The 18,625-nt window shown below is 36.8% G+C and overlaps 1 protein-coding gene across 1 annotated transcript; it reads right to left on the minus strand.

Moving 5' to 3' along the window:
• Positions 1-885: 885 nt before the first annotated feature.
• LOC306849807 (ETS domain-containing protein Elk-1-like) lies at positions 886-16,414 on the minus strand. Its single transcript, XM_079385129.1, has 9 exons — positions 15,754-16,414; positions 11,977-12,185; positions 10,440-10,820; positions 10,098-10,253; positions 8,593-8,829; positions 8,309-8,438; positions 7,155-7,372; positions 6,430-6,531; positions 886-4,876 (listed from the first exon to the last, which is right to left on the minus strand). The coding sequence occupies exons 1-9, from the start codon at positions 15,776-15,778 to the stop codon at positions 4,778-4,780; spliced, it is 1,557 nt and encodes a 518-aa protein (XP_079241255.1). The 5' UTR covers positions 15,779-16,414; the 3' UTR covers positions 886-4,777.
• Positions 16,415-18,625: the final 2,211 nt, after the last annotated feature.

Genomic DNA, 18,625 nt, shown 5'->3' on the forward strand with positions numbered 1-18,625 from the left:
TCTCTCCTCCCCGAGGGCTGCCGTCCCGGAGGAGGCATGACATACAAAAGTGAGTCCCTCAGGGATTTGTTTTTTTGTGTGTGTTAATTTTCACATTCCCCCACCAGGAAGAGGCTTGTATTATTTCATCCAATTTTTGAGGTTGAGAAAAAAAGAGGGATTATTTAAAGATATTTTTGTCTCTTCACTTGATCAGGTGCTGTTTCTTTAGACCGTGTCTTGATGTCAAGCAATAAACATTTAGTGATCTTTTCTCATTAATTCTGTACTTAAGGGCCCACACATACATATATATAATATTGAGATTTATACATCATCTGAAAGCTGAATAAATAAGTTGGTTAGGCTAGTACAATATTTGGCCGAGATACAACTATTTCAAAATCTGGAACCTGAGGGTGCAAAAAAATCTAAATATTGAGAAAATCGCCTTTAAAGTTGTCCAAATGAAGTCTTTAGCAATGCATATTACTAATCAAAAATTTGGTTTTGATGTATTTACGGTAGGAAATTTACAAAATATCTTCATGGAACATGATCTTTACTTAATATCCTAATGATTTTTGGCTTAAAAGAAAAATCGATAATTTTGGACCATACAATGTATTTGTTGGCTATATATATATATATATATATATATATATATACACATGAGGAGTTCATTTGCAAAAGTAGATAACTCCGTTTTTAACAATTTTCAAAAATAAGGTTTTTTCATTGTGCATATAGATGATAAGACAAAATGATAGATAGGCCGAATGATAGAATAGAATGAACAATGTTACACAGAACAACAGATAAACGGATAAAAGGATACATAAAATGGTAGAATGATAGCACATATGATAGAACATTACACAGATAGATGAATATATTATACAACGTAAAGAACAAAATAGCCTTTTATTCATAACTTTCATATTAGTTCCGAGTCTCTTTTGTCTTTAGAAAACAATATTAATATCTATCACATACACAAAGTAGCATGTGCAGATGAAAAATAGTTTTGTCTCTTTCCAGTACATATGATATAGTATTTAGACAGTTCAGAAAAATAAAAGCCTCTCCATCCCTTTATGAAATAAACTCCCAGAGAGTGATTCTCATCTGGGAAAGGGAGCTCAGGCCGCAGAGATCTGCTTCCCAACAGTCCAACAGGACCATGTATTCGCTCTTCACACAAGTAGCACACTTTTTTTTAAAACACAAATATATGCGTAGCGCAAGATTTCCCAACACATTACTGAATATAGAATCATACAATACGTTAACAGTTCCCACATAACATTTCAAGGAGAAAAAACAAGTGAAAAGACTTATTACAGCATCTGACAACTGCAGATGTTTAAATTCAGTAACTTGAAAAGCAAAACGAGGCAAATGTCTTAACAGTTTTGAGCCACGCAAGTATCAACTCCATCGTCTCCAGTTTGGTGCTTGGATTTGTGACTTCATAAGCAGGTAACAAGCATTAAACAGGTTTTCTCAATGAGAAATACTGATATGATCGACTGTCCTACAATGGAAACTTGTACATGGTACGAAATCTGTGCTGGTTTTAGGAAATAATTTAGAGACTCCTCCACAAAAGGAGAAAAAACGTCTCAGCCAACATCTCTACAGTCCAATCAATTATTCAATAAATGGCTTTTTTATGTAATGCGTGTCTTCATTTGCATAAAGGTTTCAGTGACTAGAACATTTACACATGCTGGTTACCAACAATCATTTACTATTTTTTTTTGCACAATTAAAACTTGCACAAATACAATTTCTGCACAATTTTGGTTCTATTAACGGAGAAGGGAAATAAAAATTTCAGCTGGAGCTTTACTTGTTAAAAGGACAATAAATATTACTGATTAACATTACTCTGCATGAAGATTTTATTCTGGGATGACTTAAGGAAAAAAAGAACAATGTTTTTTAGAAGCTATTAATACCAAAATAGTTCATCAGTGGACGAGCACATACCCAGAAATCCAACTTTAAGGCCTATTTAATGTGGTATTATGATACCCAAACAGTCTTCGTAGGTCCAGAGACGTGCAGCATTAGTTTCATTATATGAAAGGGGGGCAGCAATGTCATTAACATGACAAAGGCTCGTTAATATTACAATATTTGACTTTTTTAAATGGTTTTTTTCTTTCTTTCTGTATTTGTAAAACAGAAATAGTTTCAAATAGATATGGCTCACTATTTCTGTCTTTTAAGCTTGCTAGTTTGTAAACAACTTATCTGGGGATCAATGAAGTCAGCACTATGTAATAGTTCATTTCGGGGAACAGTGCACACAGTATGCTGTCACTGTATTGATCAGTGCTGATGTACAGTAAAAGTAACAGCGGCATAAGAGCAAGGGAAATAGGAGGAGTTTAGCTCAAAGACATCAGCTGTTAAAACGCATTCACAGCGCATTACAGAGCATAGCCGCACAGACGTACAGAGGCACAAACAATCCCGATCCAGACAAGCTTGAGAGGAAAGTGACAAGACGGCTGAAAGCAGTACTGCAGACTTACTACACAGCATTAAAGATCAAGAACGGGGAATGTATTACTCACAAATCACTAAATTCATCATCACAGTGAGTTATTTGATATTGCAGGCTTATTATTTTGCCCAACGCATGGTGTAAAAGAACCACAAGTAACTCACCAATGAAAATCAATTTGATTCATGATTAAGCTGATATCAGGTCACTGAGCTTGGCGTGTGGTAACATGAGGGGGCGACTCCCAAAATGCCCACCCGAACAGAACATTCAATGTGTCGACTTGTGGGCGTCCATGACATCATCGGTACATATCAGAGCGACACCAAGAGCAGTGGTGAACATTGACTGATCTTCAAAGCTTTTCTAAAGCGCTTCATCTGAAAACAAACAGTCATTCACTGAGAACAGAACAGTTCAGAACATTGGTTCAGGATGTAACAAATCAGCCATCAGGCGCACAAAATACATGAGCGGTGACACGCTTAAGCAATTGCAACATGCTACAAGCAAATCCTCCCGAGTTCATTACAATTACACAGATATCAAAGCAGAAAACTCTATAAAACAACAAAAAGCACCAACTTAAAGAGCAGAAATGTTCTAAAGTGAAAGACACGGACGGCCGAATGTTCCTAAAATTGAAAATAAGGATGTTATGTGCGAGTTCAGCAAACTCAGGTCAAATTATAAAAACGGCCATACAGAAAAGGCTGTATGCCGTGGAGGCAGTTACTGTCCATAAACACTGACTACAGCTTTCTGTAGAATGCTATATATAACCACCATGATTTCCCCACAGGAAACTTGAGCTTCACACGCAAAGTACAAGCGCAAGAAGATATGCAAATAATCGTTGGCTTTGTTTGTCAGTTGCAACGTATATGCGTGCCTGCTTTGACGCGACAGCTTTGAGGTAACAACCGTGTGTGATTTTGACACATCAGACGAACATAGCATAAGAGGCAGGCAGCACAAAACTACTAACAATATCAAAAGCAGTTGAAGCTACATACTTCCTGTTCTGCCATAAATTACTATATTTACAACGATTATTGAGTTTTACACTTATAGCTGGCGAGTCATATGTATCAGTTATATACAGTGTCAGAAGTGTGAGCGTTTTGGTTGCGTGAAGGTTCTTATAGCCCTTTGATGTGGCAGAGTAAAAATAAAGACGAGAGAGCGAGAGAAAATGCAAAATATAAGAGAAAAATTAGAGATGCTAAGACGGATTGTATATAAACAGCTGGTCTTTGGTCTCCTCTGGCATTTTCTTAAGAAGAAAAAAAAGCATGAAACTGCAAAGACTCGCTGTGACACTTTTGAAACCTTTGCCTGCTTTGTCGATGCTGCCAAAGAAAGGGCTCCTTGATAGAATTACTAAAAAACAACAACATAAACAGGAAAGCAAGAACAAACAAATTCAGTATTTCAAATCTTGGAATGGGTGCAACATATATTTACAAGAAGAAAGTTCTCAAATAAAAGGAATGATGTCATAGAATAAAAAGACTGATACATTCCAGATCTTGATATCATTCAGAATCTCTTTGTATCTTTTCCCCTTTGGTTCCACCTCTTCAAATCCTGGGAATGACCGTGACATTCCTCTGGCATTTTCAATGCCACTTTAGTAAAATGGACTCCTTTGTCCATAGAAAAACACAAAATGTTTAAAACAACAGTGTGTCATATACTAAAAATTATGTATTTGTGTCTCTGTAATGCCAAAGAACGAAATTAACTTGCAGATTTCAAATGCATGCTTTCCATTTCCCCCCACAAAAAAAGAAGTCTTTAAGAAAGCTATGCTCCGTCTGTGAAGTAAATGGCATTTCATGCCTCGATTCAATCAAAGGATACCTCGTCAGGTCAATAACTCAATGTTATTGTGAGAAATCAAAAATGAAGTGAGATCTCCAAGTTCCAAATTCACATGAGCATTCGGGAACATGCATCTCGTGATGCACCAAGAAACATCAGAAATAAATAAATAACCGTTGATGATCATATAAAAAGCAAAGGGAAAAACAAAAGATCAAATAGTCTATGAAACGCCACCATCAAGCCCAGAACCGGGCTGCTCCATCAACCAATCATGAAGGACGGCTGAGAGAGCACTCCTCTTGCTGGGTCGTCATTGGAGCAGAGGCCTTGCCCAACTCACAGCAGAACTTGTTATGGAGTGTCCCATCTTTTATTGGCCGTCCTCAGCATTTCATTGGCTGGGGAGGGAGCCAGTCGCTATGGAAGGAGATAAGGGAATTAAATTGCAAATTATGGTTTCTGTGGTCCAGGGGAGAGAACGACAGGTGTGGATAGGCCATCCACGCTCAATGCTGGGATCTGGATCTGATTGCTTCCATTGGAGGGGAACTGTAAGAATAACAGGAAGGTATTAATTAGGACTTTAGCTTGACTATTAAATTATTACATTTATTATATGTATTGTATTCATGGCATGCTATCCGTCTACACAGACCAATGTTATTTTAGTATCATTGATTTCCAGTGTTAGTTTTGGTTAATATTTTGAATTATATTTTTTTCATAATATCTGTTTTCATTTTCATTTTAGTTCAAGTTTTAGTCATTTTGTTGTGTTTGCCATTTTTATTAGTATTTTTTCTTAAATATGTCTATATTGTTTTGATTAAATTTTAGTTTTTAATTTATTTAGTATTTTAGTAATTCTACTTAAACTAAACAAAAGTGAGATTTTTTTTTAAAGGTTTTATTATAAAGTTTTACGTTTTTTAATTTTTATTTCAGCTAATATGTTTTGCACTTCAAGTAATGGAAAGATATACATTTTTCATATTTTGTTTTAGTTAATGATAACCTTGCCACAGACAATACTTTTGACCCCTTTTTGAGTATAAATAAATGTGCAAATTAACAGTAATGCATTTAAAATGGAACATTAAAGTTCTAATAACCTGGAATACTCAGCTCTGATACTTGACATGGATTACTGAATAAACTGAACAATATTGAAAGACCATTTTGCTATAATAAAAATATAACCAAGAAGAACATCTAACAAGACAGACAGAAGGACACTTATGTGGGATTAGGCTTAATGCACCTGTTCCTGTAAAAAAATTACAATGTATAAATGTTCCAATCTCTGCACTGCTGCTATTGTCCAGCAGAGGATGCTCACATGCTTTTCTAAGGAACAATCCAACTAAACAAAAGCCTTCTCAAAATTAAGCACAAAAGATTTGACGTCCACTTAAAGGAAGAAGCGTAAGAGAACACTGTGAATTTACTGCAATGCAGACCATTGAAATTATTAGTTCATTAGCCTAATTGAAGATTACTGTTTTATTGCACTATAGCAATGCGGTGTTAATGTGAAGGCACAATAACAGAATTCAAATGTGTGGTCACAAGTGTGTGAATAGCTGGGAATAACCGCATAATTTACTTAAGAGTTTGAAATGTGGCTCATCCATTCAGAATTTACCAAATCATTTATTATCCAAAAACAATACTCCATGTAATACACCAGTTTCCTTTTCAAGTCATGAAACCAAATAGTTTTCAGAATATTAAATTATTACAAGACTATTTGGTAAAAAAGAAAAACTCTCTTTCATGAGCTTCTTTCCAGCTCATTTCCTATTCTAGCTTTCTAATAAACTTGCCACTGCATATGAATATGGTTGATTCAGTGAAAAATCACTTCTGTTTCTCCACTTATGTCTTTTTGGATAAAAGTGTCTGCTAAACGCACAAATGTCTTTAAAGTTGGGAAAAGGCGGCACATATAAAATGTATATGTTGTAATGCATTTGATGGTTATGAATGGAGTGGGAAGAGAGTCAATTCTCATCCATGCAATGAGCTGAGGGAGTGTGTGGAGACAGATGGTGTGCTGCTGCCATGCTGTGGACAGAAACTGCGTGGACAGGAAGTCTCACCTGGAAGGAGAGCTTGGCAGGGCTGCGAGGAGCGATTGGACTGAGCGTGCTCCAGAAGTGTATGGTTGATGGCAGTGGACTCGGTGTCAACAGCACTGGAGTCTGAAAGAGAGAGAGAGGGAGGGGGGTTGAAGAGGTTGTGCGTGTGTGTATATGAACCATTTTACAAGGTCATTGTGTTGTATCTTTTTGTTCTTGGTTATCTGGTAACACAAGCATTTATATCGCTCTGGCTTTGTTAAAAATCACATTGAGACTGTGTGAATAAGAGCTTGGTACATGTGAAGCATCCATTCATACCCCACAAACGCTATTGTTGCCTTAGACAAAAAAACAAAACAAAAAAAACACACAAGATATTTCTGATAATTATCAAAAGTATGGAATAAACAGAGATCTAGCTCTTAAAAACACCCAAGCACGACTTCACTGAAAGACTGTAAGATAATGCGGAAACAGTCATCTCTTTGTGCCTTCTATGTGGTAAAAGACTGCACTGTGTTTAAATCAGGGCTGTAAAATGCTTAAATATTGTTTTCTGAAATGTGTTCATGTGGGTTTCGTCTTAGTAATGCAATTGCAAGCTGCAATAATACATTTCCACCAAATAGTGCAAACAACTTAAAATTTGTTAACAGAATTAAATGCATTTAAAAGGCAAAAATGTACTTTTTAAATGTTAGCACATGTTTTAAACAACCATAATTCTGAACTGAATGGCTCACCAGGGCATGGGAGGTGATGACTGTGGGTGTTAAGGTGTTTGTGGCACTGCCAGGAGCCAGAAGGCTGTTCACCGCTGCATTGACCTTATCCAGTGAGAGTCCAGGGGGCAGTAGCGTAGACGAGGATGGCAGTTCAAGCACACGTGGCTTCTTTGATTTAGGAGGCTGGACTTCCTGCGTGCTCGCCGGGAGGGAGGCTGATGCAGTATTGGTGTCCTCTGAAAACAGTTTTGAATAAGAGGCTAAAATTGATGATTGATTTTTAAGCACTGCGGGTTTTGTTGACCTATAACCATGTCAAATAACTGTAAAGGATTGCTTGGAGTGGCTTATTGCTTTCATACAAAGGTAGAATCAGCAATATGATAAAAGGCATTGTCATTTGATAATGAATATATTATTAATAATCACAATAAACAATTCTTCTACCAAGTAATATACACTTTGGGGGCAGTAAAATAGTTTTAAGAAAATTAATACTTCCATCCAGCAAATGAATACTTCTATTCAGCAAGGATGCATTGAATTGATAAAAAGTGACAATAAATACATTTATAATATTGCAAATGATTTCTATTTCAAATAAATGCTATTCTTTTTAACTTTCTATTCATCAAAGAATCCTGAAAAAAATGATATATACGTTTCCACAAAATATAAAGCAGCACAATTGTTTTCAACATTGATAATAATGTGTTTTGACAATCAAATCAGCATATTAGAATGTTTTCTAAATGATCACGAGACACTAAACACTGGAGTAATGGCTGCTTGAAATTTAGCTGTGCCAGAAATAAATTACATTTTAAAATATATTCAAATCAGTTATTTTAGGTAGTAATAATATTTAACAATATTGAAACAAACGTTTTTACTGTATTTTTGATTGAATAAATCCAGTCTTGGTGAGCATAAAAGACTTTGTTCAAATACATTAAAAAAATCTTACTGATCCCAAATTTTTGATAGGTATTGTAGTTAATTATCTTAACAGTAGGCTGTTTTTGGCTGCCAGGCAGCCAATATTAAAATGGAACTTAACTGATGTCCCTTTTATAACTAAGTAACCCTAAAAACAAACTGCTTTGAGCCTCGCCAGCTCTTTTGAGTTCAACGTCTTTCTAATGCATAAACAACATGACGTTTTGACTAACCGGGTAGCTCAGGCTTCTCTTTCACCTCCCCTTCTACAACCGGCTGGGCCACCGGCTCCACGGAGGGTGATGGAGCATCCACAAGGATTGGGGCATCTGTAACTCCAGAGACAGGCACTGTGGACACTGGCTGAGTATGGCAAATAAAAATATAAAATAAATAAAAAGCTAAAAATAAATAAATAAATTGCTAAATTACTCCAGCATTTCATTGCAACCAAACATGTTCAATATTTTTTGGATGTTTGGATGATGAATGATTTCTAATTGACACATCTGCTCACCACAACATCTGTTTTGTCATCCAAATCGACAATCTCCAGCAAGTCTTCTTCAGGCGACAGGCTGGACTCTTTGGGCAGCCCAACAGGCGAAGGCTTTATGACCACAAATACAGGCTGAGAGGAGTTGACGACACATTCTCCATGAGCTAGAGGAATGAGCGAGGTCAGAGAGCTGGGATCGGACAGGTAGATCTGGGGTGGGTCACCCAAATTCTGGCTCTTCTGTGCTTGAGTATTCTGTGGGATGAATTCAAAACAACATGGCACATAATTTATGCACATAATTCTTAATAATAACAGTATTTAACATGGGTGTCAAATAATTGGATTGTAAGCTGTTTAGCTGATCTTTAAGGTATTTTCCAGGAATTTGGGTGCATAAGCTTTATAAATCTGATGCACAATTTTCAGGAGGCTACAATGAGGGCTTCAATGAGCAACGACTAGTTTGTAATTAATTTTCTTCCATAGTGTTACGCATTTTTAAGGGCAGCAATAAAAATGCTGTGCTTTATTTTATTAATTGGGAAAAGGACTTGCTTGACTGTGAAAATTTCTGACACTGGCGATGTGAATATAACTTGGGACGACTGCCATTCAGTGTTAATGTCATTAACAAAAACTATGAAGAAAATTATTAATTGACAACCTTTTTTCATTGCAACATCGTTGACAAAAAATATGAGATTAAAAACTAGTAAAAAAAATTAAAACACACACAAGGCTTCAGTGCTGACCATAATATATCCAAACATAGATTTCAACTATAATGTTTGTGATTATGGTTGTTGAACAAATGCTCTTTCGCAACCTCTGTGCCACAAAGCCTTTTTTTTTTTTGTTATAGTTTTAATTGAAAAACAAATGAATATAATTTGGAAATATTGGAGTTAATATTAAGAATTTTCGTTTTTGAGAGAAGCTTTTGAGTTTTACCAGTTTTCATAATGTAGAGTTTGATCATCTATATGACAATTTAATAAATCTACATGAGGCCAAATAAACCATGTGTATGAGATGACAGTCAATAATCAAGAAAGTGCAATAATTCTGATATACATTCTCAAATGACAACAACCATGATCAGTAATCACAGCAATAATTTTGAGCAAAAAACTGTGATTATCAGTTTAACTAATATGCAGCCTGACTAAAATATGACTTACTTTTCATTGACTGAACCTATAGACTAAAAATTCCAGACTTTTAGTCAACTACAACTTGACTGAACAAAAAACAGAATAGGTTGATTAAATATGGTAAAAACTATAAAGGACATTTGACACAGGACTAAGACTAACACTAAACTAAAAAATAGCTAACAAAATGAACACTGCTGCCATAAGTGACATCACACTAAGCGTTCAAAGACTGACAATTTTGCTTAAAGCAAGAAATCTTGCACGATTCCCAAACGTTGCTGACACCATCATCGGTGCTAAAATGGCACAGCTTTAAGTATTTAAAGACTGAGTCTGGATGAGCGTTAAAGAGCAAATCCATACCATTGTTGCAGTGGCAGATCCAGAGGGCGTCTGTGGGCTGAGGGCGGGTGTAGCACATGGGGAGGGGTGGGTCACTATCACCTGCAAACTGCTGCTCTCCATAGTAGACTGCGCCTGAGCACTTCCCTGCTGTGCTTCAGTCTGACACATTCGCATCTGCAACATACACATATACATAATAAATGTGAATCAAATACCTTACACACAACGTGTCTCACAAGGTTTTGCAGGTTTTAACAAGCTGATAACTCATTTAATGACACATGTCATATGAGAGGATTTATAACAGAATTAAAAACATCAGCTCTAAAAGAAAAACATGAAATCCAGAAAGAAGCTGACCTCATACACTGTGTGGTCCAACGGAGCATGTTTGGGGCTGCTGTCACTCAGGACATACTCCGTTTTGATGAACTTGGATGCAGTTTTGCAGGGCGTCTGTAGGGACTGGATAGTGAAAGTGGAGTAGAGACCAGACTTCATGTAGTCGTTGCGGGAGCTGCGTTGCACTGAGCTAGGGGAGGAGCGCTGAACCTGCAGGCTCTTGGAGAGACATGGGTTGGTGGTGTTAGCACCTGTGTTAGATTTGGTCTGAATGGACAGCTCCCCCGTAGTGGCCCTCTGTGAATCCTCAGGTCCTTTCAGCCCATCAGCAGAGTTGGGGTCCGGAAAGGTCACAAACTTATAGACGAACTTCTGGCCGCTAACTTTCTTAATAATATTCTGTGGAAGTATGAAAGCTTGTTGAAAAGGCCTAAACAATAATATGCACTTGACATTAAACATTAAATCATGCTTCAATCTTAAAAGTTTTTCTATCCTCTTCATAGTAGTTAGACAGTAGAAATCCCAAAATTATGGATAAAAACTAGTGATGGACCAAAATATTGTCCAGGCTCATTAACTGGCTAACATAAATTGAGTCATTTTGAGTAAATAATCTTTCATTTATTTAATATCACTGAATTGTATTACTGTATATCAATTATATACACTAGTGTTCAAACTTTGGGGTTGGTAAGATTTCTTCATGTTTTTGAAGACGTCTCTTATACTCTCTAAGGCTGCATATATTTGATTAAAAATATAGTAAAAACTAGTGCTGTCAAACGATTAATCGCATACAAAATAATATAATATACATAATATATATGTGTGTACTGTATATATTTATTATGTCTATATTAATACACACACATACATGTTGTATATATTTAGATTTTATTTATTAAATATATTTATCTGTAATATAAATATATACACGTAAATATTTTGTAAATATATACTGTATGTGGGTGCATTTATATATACACAATAAATATACACAGTACACAAACATATATTATGTTAACAAAAACTTTTATTTTGGATGCGATTAATCGCAATTAATTGTTTGACAGCACTAGTAAAAACAGTAATATTGTGAAATATTGTTACAATTTAAAATAAATTGTAAATGTTTTTATTTGAATATATTTTTAAATGTAATTTATTCCTGTGATACAAAGCTGAATTTTCAGCAGCCATTACTCCAGTCTTCAGTGTCACATGATCCTCATTCTAATATGCAGATTTGCTGCTTATTTTCAATGTTAAATACAGTTGTGCTGCTAAATACTTTTGTGGAAAACCATGATATATTTATTCAAGATTCTGTGATAAATAGAAAGTTCAAAAGAACAGCATTTATTTGAAATATAAATATTTTGTAACATTACAAATGTCTTTACTGTCACTTTTGAACACTTTATTGCATCTATGAAGAATAATTTCTTTAAAAATAATCTTACAGACCCCAACATTTTAAACAGTAATGCATATATAAAATAAACTGATTACGTCTGTGATTCCCATCATTCATAGTTACTCCTGCACATACCTTGTCATAGTAGTAACGAAGTGCCCTGCTCAGTTTATCATAGTTCATGTTGGTTTTGTTCTTGCGCAGCCCCCAGAGTCTGGCCACCTCCTCTGCATCCAGCAGTTTGAACTCCCCATCCCCAGACGTCCAGGAGATCAAGTGCTTCTGACTCTGATCATCCAGCAGGTGTAGCAGGAACTGCCACAATGTAATGGACGGATCCATTGCTACAGGACACAAAAAACAGACTGTGATAAATAGGCAGTGTCTGTAACCTACTGGTGCTTAGTATCATGTTAACAATGTGTAAGATTTGAAAAACCTCAAGTTAGTATTAAATAAACATAAAACAACCTGCAATTATTTATTTATTTAGTCATTTAGCAGACGCTTTTATCCAAAGCGACTTACAAATGAGGACATAAGAAGCAATCAAAACCAACAAAAGAGCAACAACGTGCAAGTGCTATTACAAGTCTTGGTTAGCCTAACGCAGTACAGATAAATATTATTAAATTTTTTTTTTTTACTAATGCTTTCACTGGAATACACACTGATATACAGTATGCATCAGTTGTGATGAAGCCTGCTTGTAAAATATTGCACCATAAAGCCATAAGTGCTGTGAAAACAAGAGATATTGGTTTTACAAGCTATGTTTCTTAAAATACTGCATCAAATATACCTAGAACTCATTGTTATGAGAAGTATGTTCTGAAACTGAAGCCATGTTAGAAAAAACAGCCTTTGTGGGATTTAACAGAATCCTACATTCACTGAAATCAAATTCACATCGTCAGTACAGTAAATGAAATCCTCTTTCTTTATGGTTGGATTGAGTAGATGAGCATAAATGGAGAGTGAACATTATATCTGCAGTGAAATCTAGGAAAAACAGGCGAGAATTAATGGTGCTACCATCAGCAGAGGACGTGTATCACAAGTTCAGGAAGAACATGTTGAGAATGCAAATGAACCCTATTACCATTCCCCCCCCCCCCCCCCCCCCCCCCCCCCCTTCATTTACGTAACTCATAAGCAACACCTTAGAAACGATCACCATGGTAAAAGCATTTAAGAAACAGTTTCTAAGGAATAAAAAAGACCGTGCCCCCCTTCAAGCACACTGAACCAAATTAATCACAGTGAATTGCTGATGACAATGACGGGAACCTGTTTCCATTTTAACCTAGCACATAAAATCTCATTAATTAATACGTCATTAAATTGAGCTGTAAGTGATCGAGTGAGTGCATTCATTAGCAGTAAAATGTCTTTAATAAATGGTATCATTCTAGGACTGAAACACCAAAAGAATATCCTGTGGGCAGCTACACACACTAAGGCAAACAGGGGCAGTTAGCACATTATCCACACTAACTCATTATCAACATCTCACTGCGAGACCCTCAGACTGCTGAAATTACTAATTTCCGTACAGGATGACCCCAAAAAAGAAGTTTCTGAAGACATCTCTGTAACACTTTCCATTACTCTTCCTACTAGATATTCATACAGTAATTATGCATTGAGAACATGTAGACTATTAGCAGATGATATTTTCTACAAGTTAATGTAAAATCACAGCTTGAAAATCTTTTGACCAATAACAGCAAACAGAGAATAACTTTCAATGTTATTCATAAACATATTACATTTTAGATTTTTAAGCAATCAATAACTATAGATTAATTAATAATGAATAAAATATGCCTAGTAAGTAATAAACAAATAATGAAATATAACTATTAATAGTGCTTGTGTAACTACACTGTAAAATGAACACAAAAATGTGATGAACGATAATATCAGGACCATACCAGCTGAATTGAATCCCTCAATATTGGATATTTTAGATATCAGATTTCTTTAGTCAGCTAATTCTAACTTAAATACAACATTATATTACGAGCCTATTTCAGAGCCTTTAAAAGTACTTTCTTATACATGTCTTACCTCTATTATAGCAACCTCTCTGAATAGTTTATCATCAACTATTCAGTTAAAAATTAATCTTGCACATTATAATATTGAGATGTCTAAATTCACTTAATCAATCAATTAATTTTAAGTACAAACAGAGTAATACAAAAATAGTACAAATAGTAGATTAGAAAATACTATCGATTTTTCCACATCAGCCTGAATTTTATTATAGGTGTATCCCTAAATAAACAGCCATTGAAAAAAATAAAGCAATTTTTTATATTTAAAAAATTAAATATAATACATTGTGTGTTTTTATTTAAATGAACTGAACTGTTTAGGCCAGTAAAACAAACAGCTTGATTTTCACAATAGCACAAACACATCAAAGCTTTTATGAATAACATACACTTCAACGGTGATTAATCATTAAAAAAATCTGGCATCAGAATACACTAGTAAAAATAACCAATGTGTCACCATATTAAGATAAAAATGTCACAGTGAAGCCAGAACCAAAGAATCAGACTCACATTTGTCTTATTTACATGTTGATTATTCCCTAATTTTCCTTGCAGTGTTACATTCTAGCTGAAGCACTCCAGTATGATCTAATATGACTAATCAAGGGACTAACACTGCACAGCTTGCCTTGGTCTAATGCCTCATAAATCAGCCTGTACATCTGAGAAAAGCAAACAAAGACCGGCACTGAACAACACAGATCTGTTTTTCCCCATCAGACCTTATTGCCTTAAGACTGTTCAGGGACCTCAATGCTCAATAGTCAATTATCTTGAGTTCTCAGACTGCATGATGACTTATAGCCAATGAATGAATTGGTATCCCAAAGGAGGAGAGAGCCAGACAGGACTGTGATGTGAGCAGAATGAATTCAGAGCTAAATTACCAAACAAATCCCTAATAGACACATATACACTTGTATTAAGTGGGGCTCACGACAGTTCCTGGTGGGTCATCAAGGTGTCCACACAGTCTCTTTGGGTTTACATGAGGTCTGCTGGTTAATATCAGATGACATTGGTTTCATTTACACAACCAAAGTAAAGAAATGCTGACAAATGCATGGCAAAATCATGTCAAATCAAACAAGTTCTTATGCATTTGATTTAAAGTTTTCAGAGTGATTATAAAGGGCTTGTTGTACATTATACAAAAGGGAGAGAATCATAATAACAATTAAATAAATCACCTTTTAAAATAGAAGAACAAACTTCCACCCTTGCAAACTACCTTGTTTGACAGCTCAAAATCTAAATATTTAATGCACAATAAAACAGTCAAATGCAATTCTGTTAAAATTACACTCGCTGATGGCTGATCAGTTCAGAAATAACCAGGAGGCAAACAAGTCAGCCAAACACTGTATTTGATTCAGAAACAGCAGCATGTAGACACACTGCTAGACATTTGGCTTGCAAAACACAGTTGAAGTGCATCAGGCTGCCTACAGGTGTGTTAACCCACCCGACCAAAATAAGGTATCAGAGACTCTTGAGCAAGGCACCGAACCCCCAACTGCTCCCCGGGCGCCGCAGCTTTGGCTGCCCACTGCTCTGGGTGTATGTTCACTACTGTGTGTACACTTGGATAGGTTAAATGCAGAGCACAAATTCTGAGTATGGGTCACCATACTTGGCCACACACCACTTCTCTTAATACTTTTTGGACAATCACACTGATTTGAACACAATGTTCCCACTCACACCAGGATTAGGCAGCGTGTACGAATAAATCAGAGCGAGTTGTGAATGTATTTGGCTTTATTTGAGTAACGAGCACTTTATTAAACTCAAATGCAATCACTCCTCCATGTCCAACCTCCTTGAAGTGGAATAACAAACTTACCGCTGATCAGCGGGTTCGACTCCATCTCTCCCAAATAAATGTGTTTATGGGCAGCTTTATTCTTTGGAGATTAATTCACGTCCATAACTGTGCTTGCTGGGTGTCAAAAGTCGGTGGTTTAATTGCGTTTGGTTGTTATGTAACACATGCACCTCTCCCTCCATGTTAGTTGACATTAGCAGCTAAGTCGCTAGCTCGCGTTAGCTCAGGCTGCCTGCGCGTTACACCGTTCCTGTCAGACGGACTGAAGACTTCTTCAAACGGCAAAATACTCCAGTAAAATCGACCAGGGCCGCGTTTAAACGGTGGAATGTCACGCCCTGCCTTTAAAACAATACGGTAACAGTAAGGAGGGGTTACTTCCAGCGTGGTGAACGGTGAGGGAGGGCAAATAAAGCGAGACCCCGATCAGGTCCATCCACTTCGGCGCGAAGCGCGCGAGCTTCCCTCCTTCAGCGCGCGGTGTCCAAGCAACGGACTGGCCGCACTGTCAAAATAACGGGGAGGTAAAAGACAGAGCGCTCCCTTCGGAAGTTTTTTTTTTTTTTTTTTTTTAAACAACCTCTGCTTTGCTTTCCCCCGTTTGCTTCCTGTTTCCACGAGCGCCTCGACTACTTGTTTTTTTTTTTCCACCTCTCTTTGGTCCGCGCGAGTCCCCTGTGCGGTCGTGACGTCACCGCACAGGCGTGACGTGGGTCGGCTGTAAAGCTAAATGAATCAAAGAGAAAAAACGTTTGTGCTTTTGTGTTGCCGTCTTCTAGTGAAGAGACCTTTTTTCAGCACCAAGGTCGACTGAAAATCTGCATATGCGCTCAAATCAGTTTGCATAAATCCTCTCACACACTAACAAGCGCGAGCCACAGGTTGCTGCTGCAGTACTGCGCTGAAATGTTGCTTGAACTCATCTAACTAAATGCAGGGGGTTTCCAGGAGCCCACAAGAGAGTGCTAGGGGGTCCGTGGGCATGTTTAGAGAAAAACGGTGTAAAAATGTTGAAAATCAATGATAAAAATAATATAATCATTTATTTACATTTAAAAATTATAATAAATGATTAATTTGATTTGAGTGAGTGAATGAATGACTAAATAGAAAACTAATACATGGAACTAGACAGTACTATAGTAAGCATGAAATATTTAATAATACAACATAAGAGAAACAAAATATTTTCCAAATATATATTACAGATATTTATAATCAAATTTTTTTCCACAGTATAAATTGGGACTTTACACAGGAAAACATACACTCACAGGCCACTTTATTAGGTACACCTTTGCTAGTACCGGGTTGGACCCCCTTTTGCCTTCAGAACTGCTTTAATTCTTCGTGGCATACATTCAACAAGGTGTTGGAAACATTCCTCAGAGATTTTGGTGCATATTGACATGATAGCATCACGCAGTTGCTGCAGATTTGTCGGCTGCACATCCATGATGTGAATTTCCCGTTCCACCACATCCCAAAGATGCTCTATTGGATTGAGATCTGGTGACTGTGGAGGCCATTTGAGTAAAGTTAACTCATTGTCATGTTCAAGAAGCCAGTCTGAGATGATTTGAGCTTTGTGACATGGTGCATTATCCTGCTGGAAGTAGCCATCAGAAGATGGGCACACTGTAGTCATAAAGGGATGGACATGGTCAGCAACAATACTCAGGTAGGTTGTGGCGTTTAAACGATGCTCAATTGGTACTAAGGGGCCCAAAGTGTGCTAAGAAAATATCCCCCACACCATTATACCACCACCACCACCAGCCTGAACAGTTGAGACAAAGCAGGATGGATCCATGCTTTCATGTTCTTTAAATTCTGACCCTACCATCTGAATGTTGCAGCAGCTTTTGCCTTTCTATCATCTCTAACCAGTCTGCCCATTCTCCTCTGACATCAACAAGGCATTTTCGTCCACATAACTGCTTCTCACTGTATTTTCTCTTTTTCGGACCATTCTCTGTAAACCCTAGAGATGGTTGTGTGTGACAATCTCAGTAGATCAGCAGTTTTTGAAATACTCAGACCAGCCCGTCTGGCACCAACATCCATTCCACGTTCAAAGTCACTTAAATCCCCTTTCTTCCCCATTCTGATGCTCGGTTTGAACTTCAGCAAGTCGTCTTCACCACATCTAGATGCCTAAATGCATTGAGTTGCTGCCATGTGATTGGCTGATTAGCAATTTGTGTTACTCAGCAATTGAACAGGTGTACCTAATAAAGTGTCCGGTGAGTGTATAGCTACATTTAAATTTTAAAATGGGGGCCTGTTGCACGAGGATAATCACATTTGGGGGTTCGTGGCATCTAAAAGACTGAAAACCTCTGACACAGTGTACAATCAAAATTATGTCAAGCATACATACTGCATATGTAATACAATAATACAGGAAGCATAAATCATCTTTTATTTGATGCGCTGGAAATCATATGTATAAAAAAAGTTCCATCTAAATCCTGAATTAGGCTATATATCATTTTAAAACGTAAAATCTGTAATTTCACAGCCAGTGCTGACAATGTCACATTATAATGATTGTATAGTGTGTCATTGTGCTCAAATGCGGCAGTCTATTTCAGGAAGCAAGTCTTACAGTGCTGCCACAATTCAACATCCAGTTTCCATGGCAACTGTTACTAGTGTGACAGGGTAGCCGTCACACGGATGCTGCAGAAACTTAAAATGAACCACAGTCTTCATCAATCAGAACAGCTAAAATAGAAGTTTAATTAATGATCGATTAATGGCCATGTAATTCATTGAAAGTGCTTCAATCCCAAAAGCACGCACGCAGTTTGAAAGCATTTTATCGAACGCCATACTCACAGACAGGATGAAGAACTGATTATGTGGACAGGGTAAGCTATACTCA

Source organism: Barbus barbus (genome assembly GCF_936440315.1).
Source record: "Barbus barbus genome assembly, chromosome: 29".
Lineage (NCBI taxonomy): Eukaryota > Metazoa > Chordata > Actinopteri > Cypriniformes > Cyprinidae > Barbus > Barbus barbus.

Bases quoted from the DNA above. Each gene is read 5' to 3' on its own strand.
- LOC306849807 (XM_079385129.1), bottom strand. From the start codon at position 15,778: ATGGAGTCGAACCCGCTGATCAGCG. The intron at 10,821-11,976 runs GTATGTGCAGGA...ATACTTCCACAG, and splicing joins TTCGTTACTACTATGACAAG to AATATTATTAAGAAAGTTAG. The intron at 6,532-7,154 runs GTGAGCCATTCA...TCTCTCTTTCAG, and splicing joins TCATCACCTCCCATGCCCTG to ACTCCAGTGCTGTTGACACC.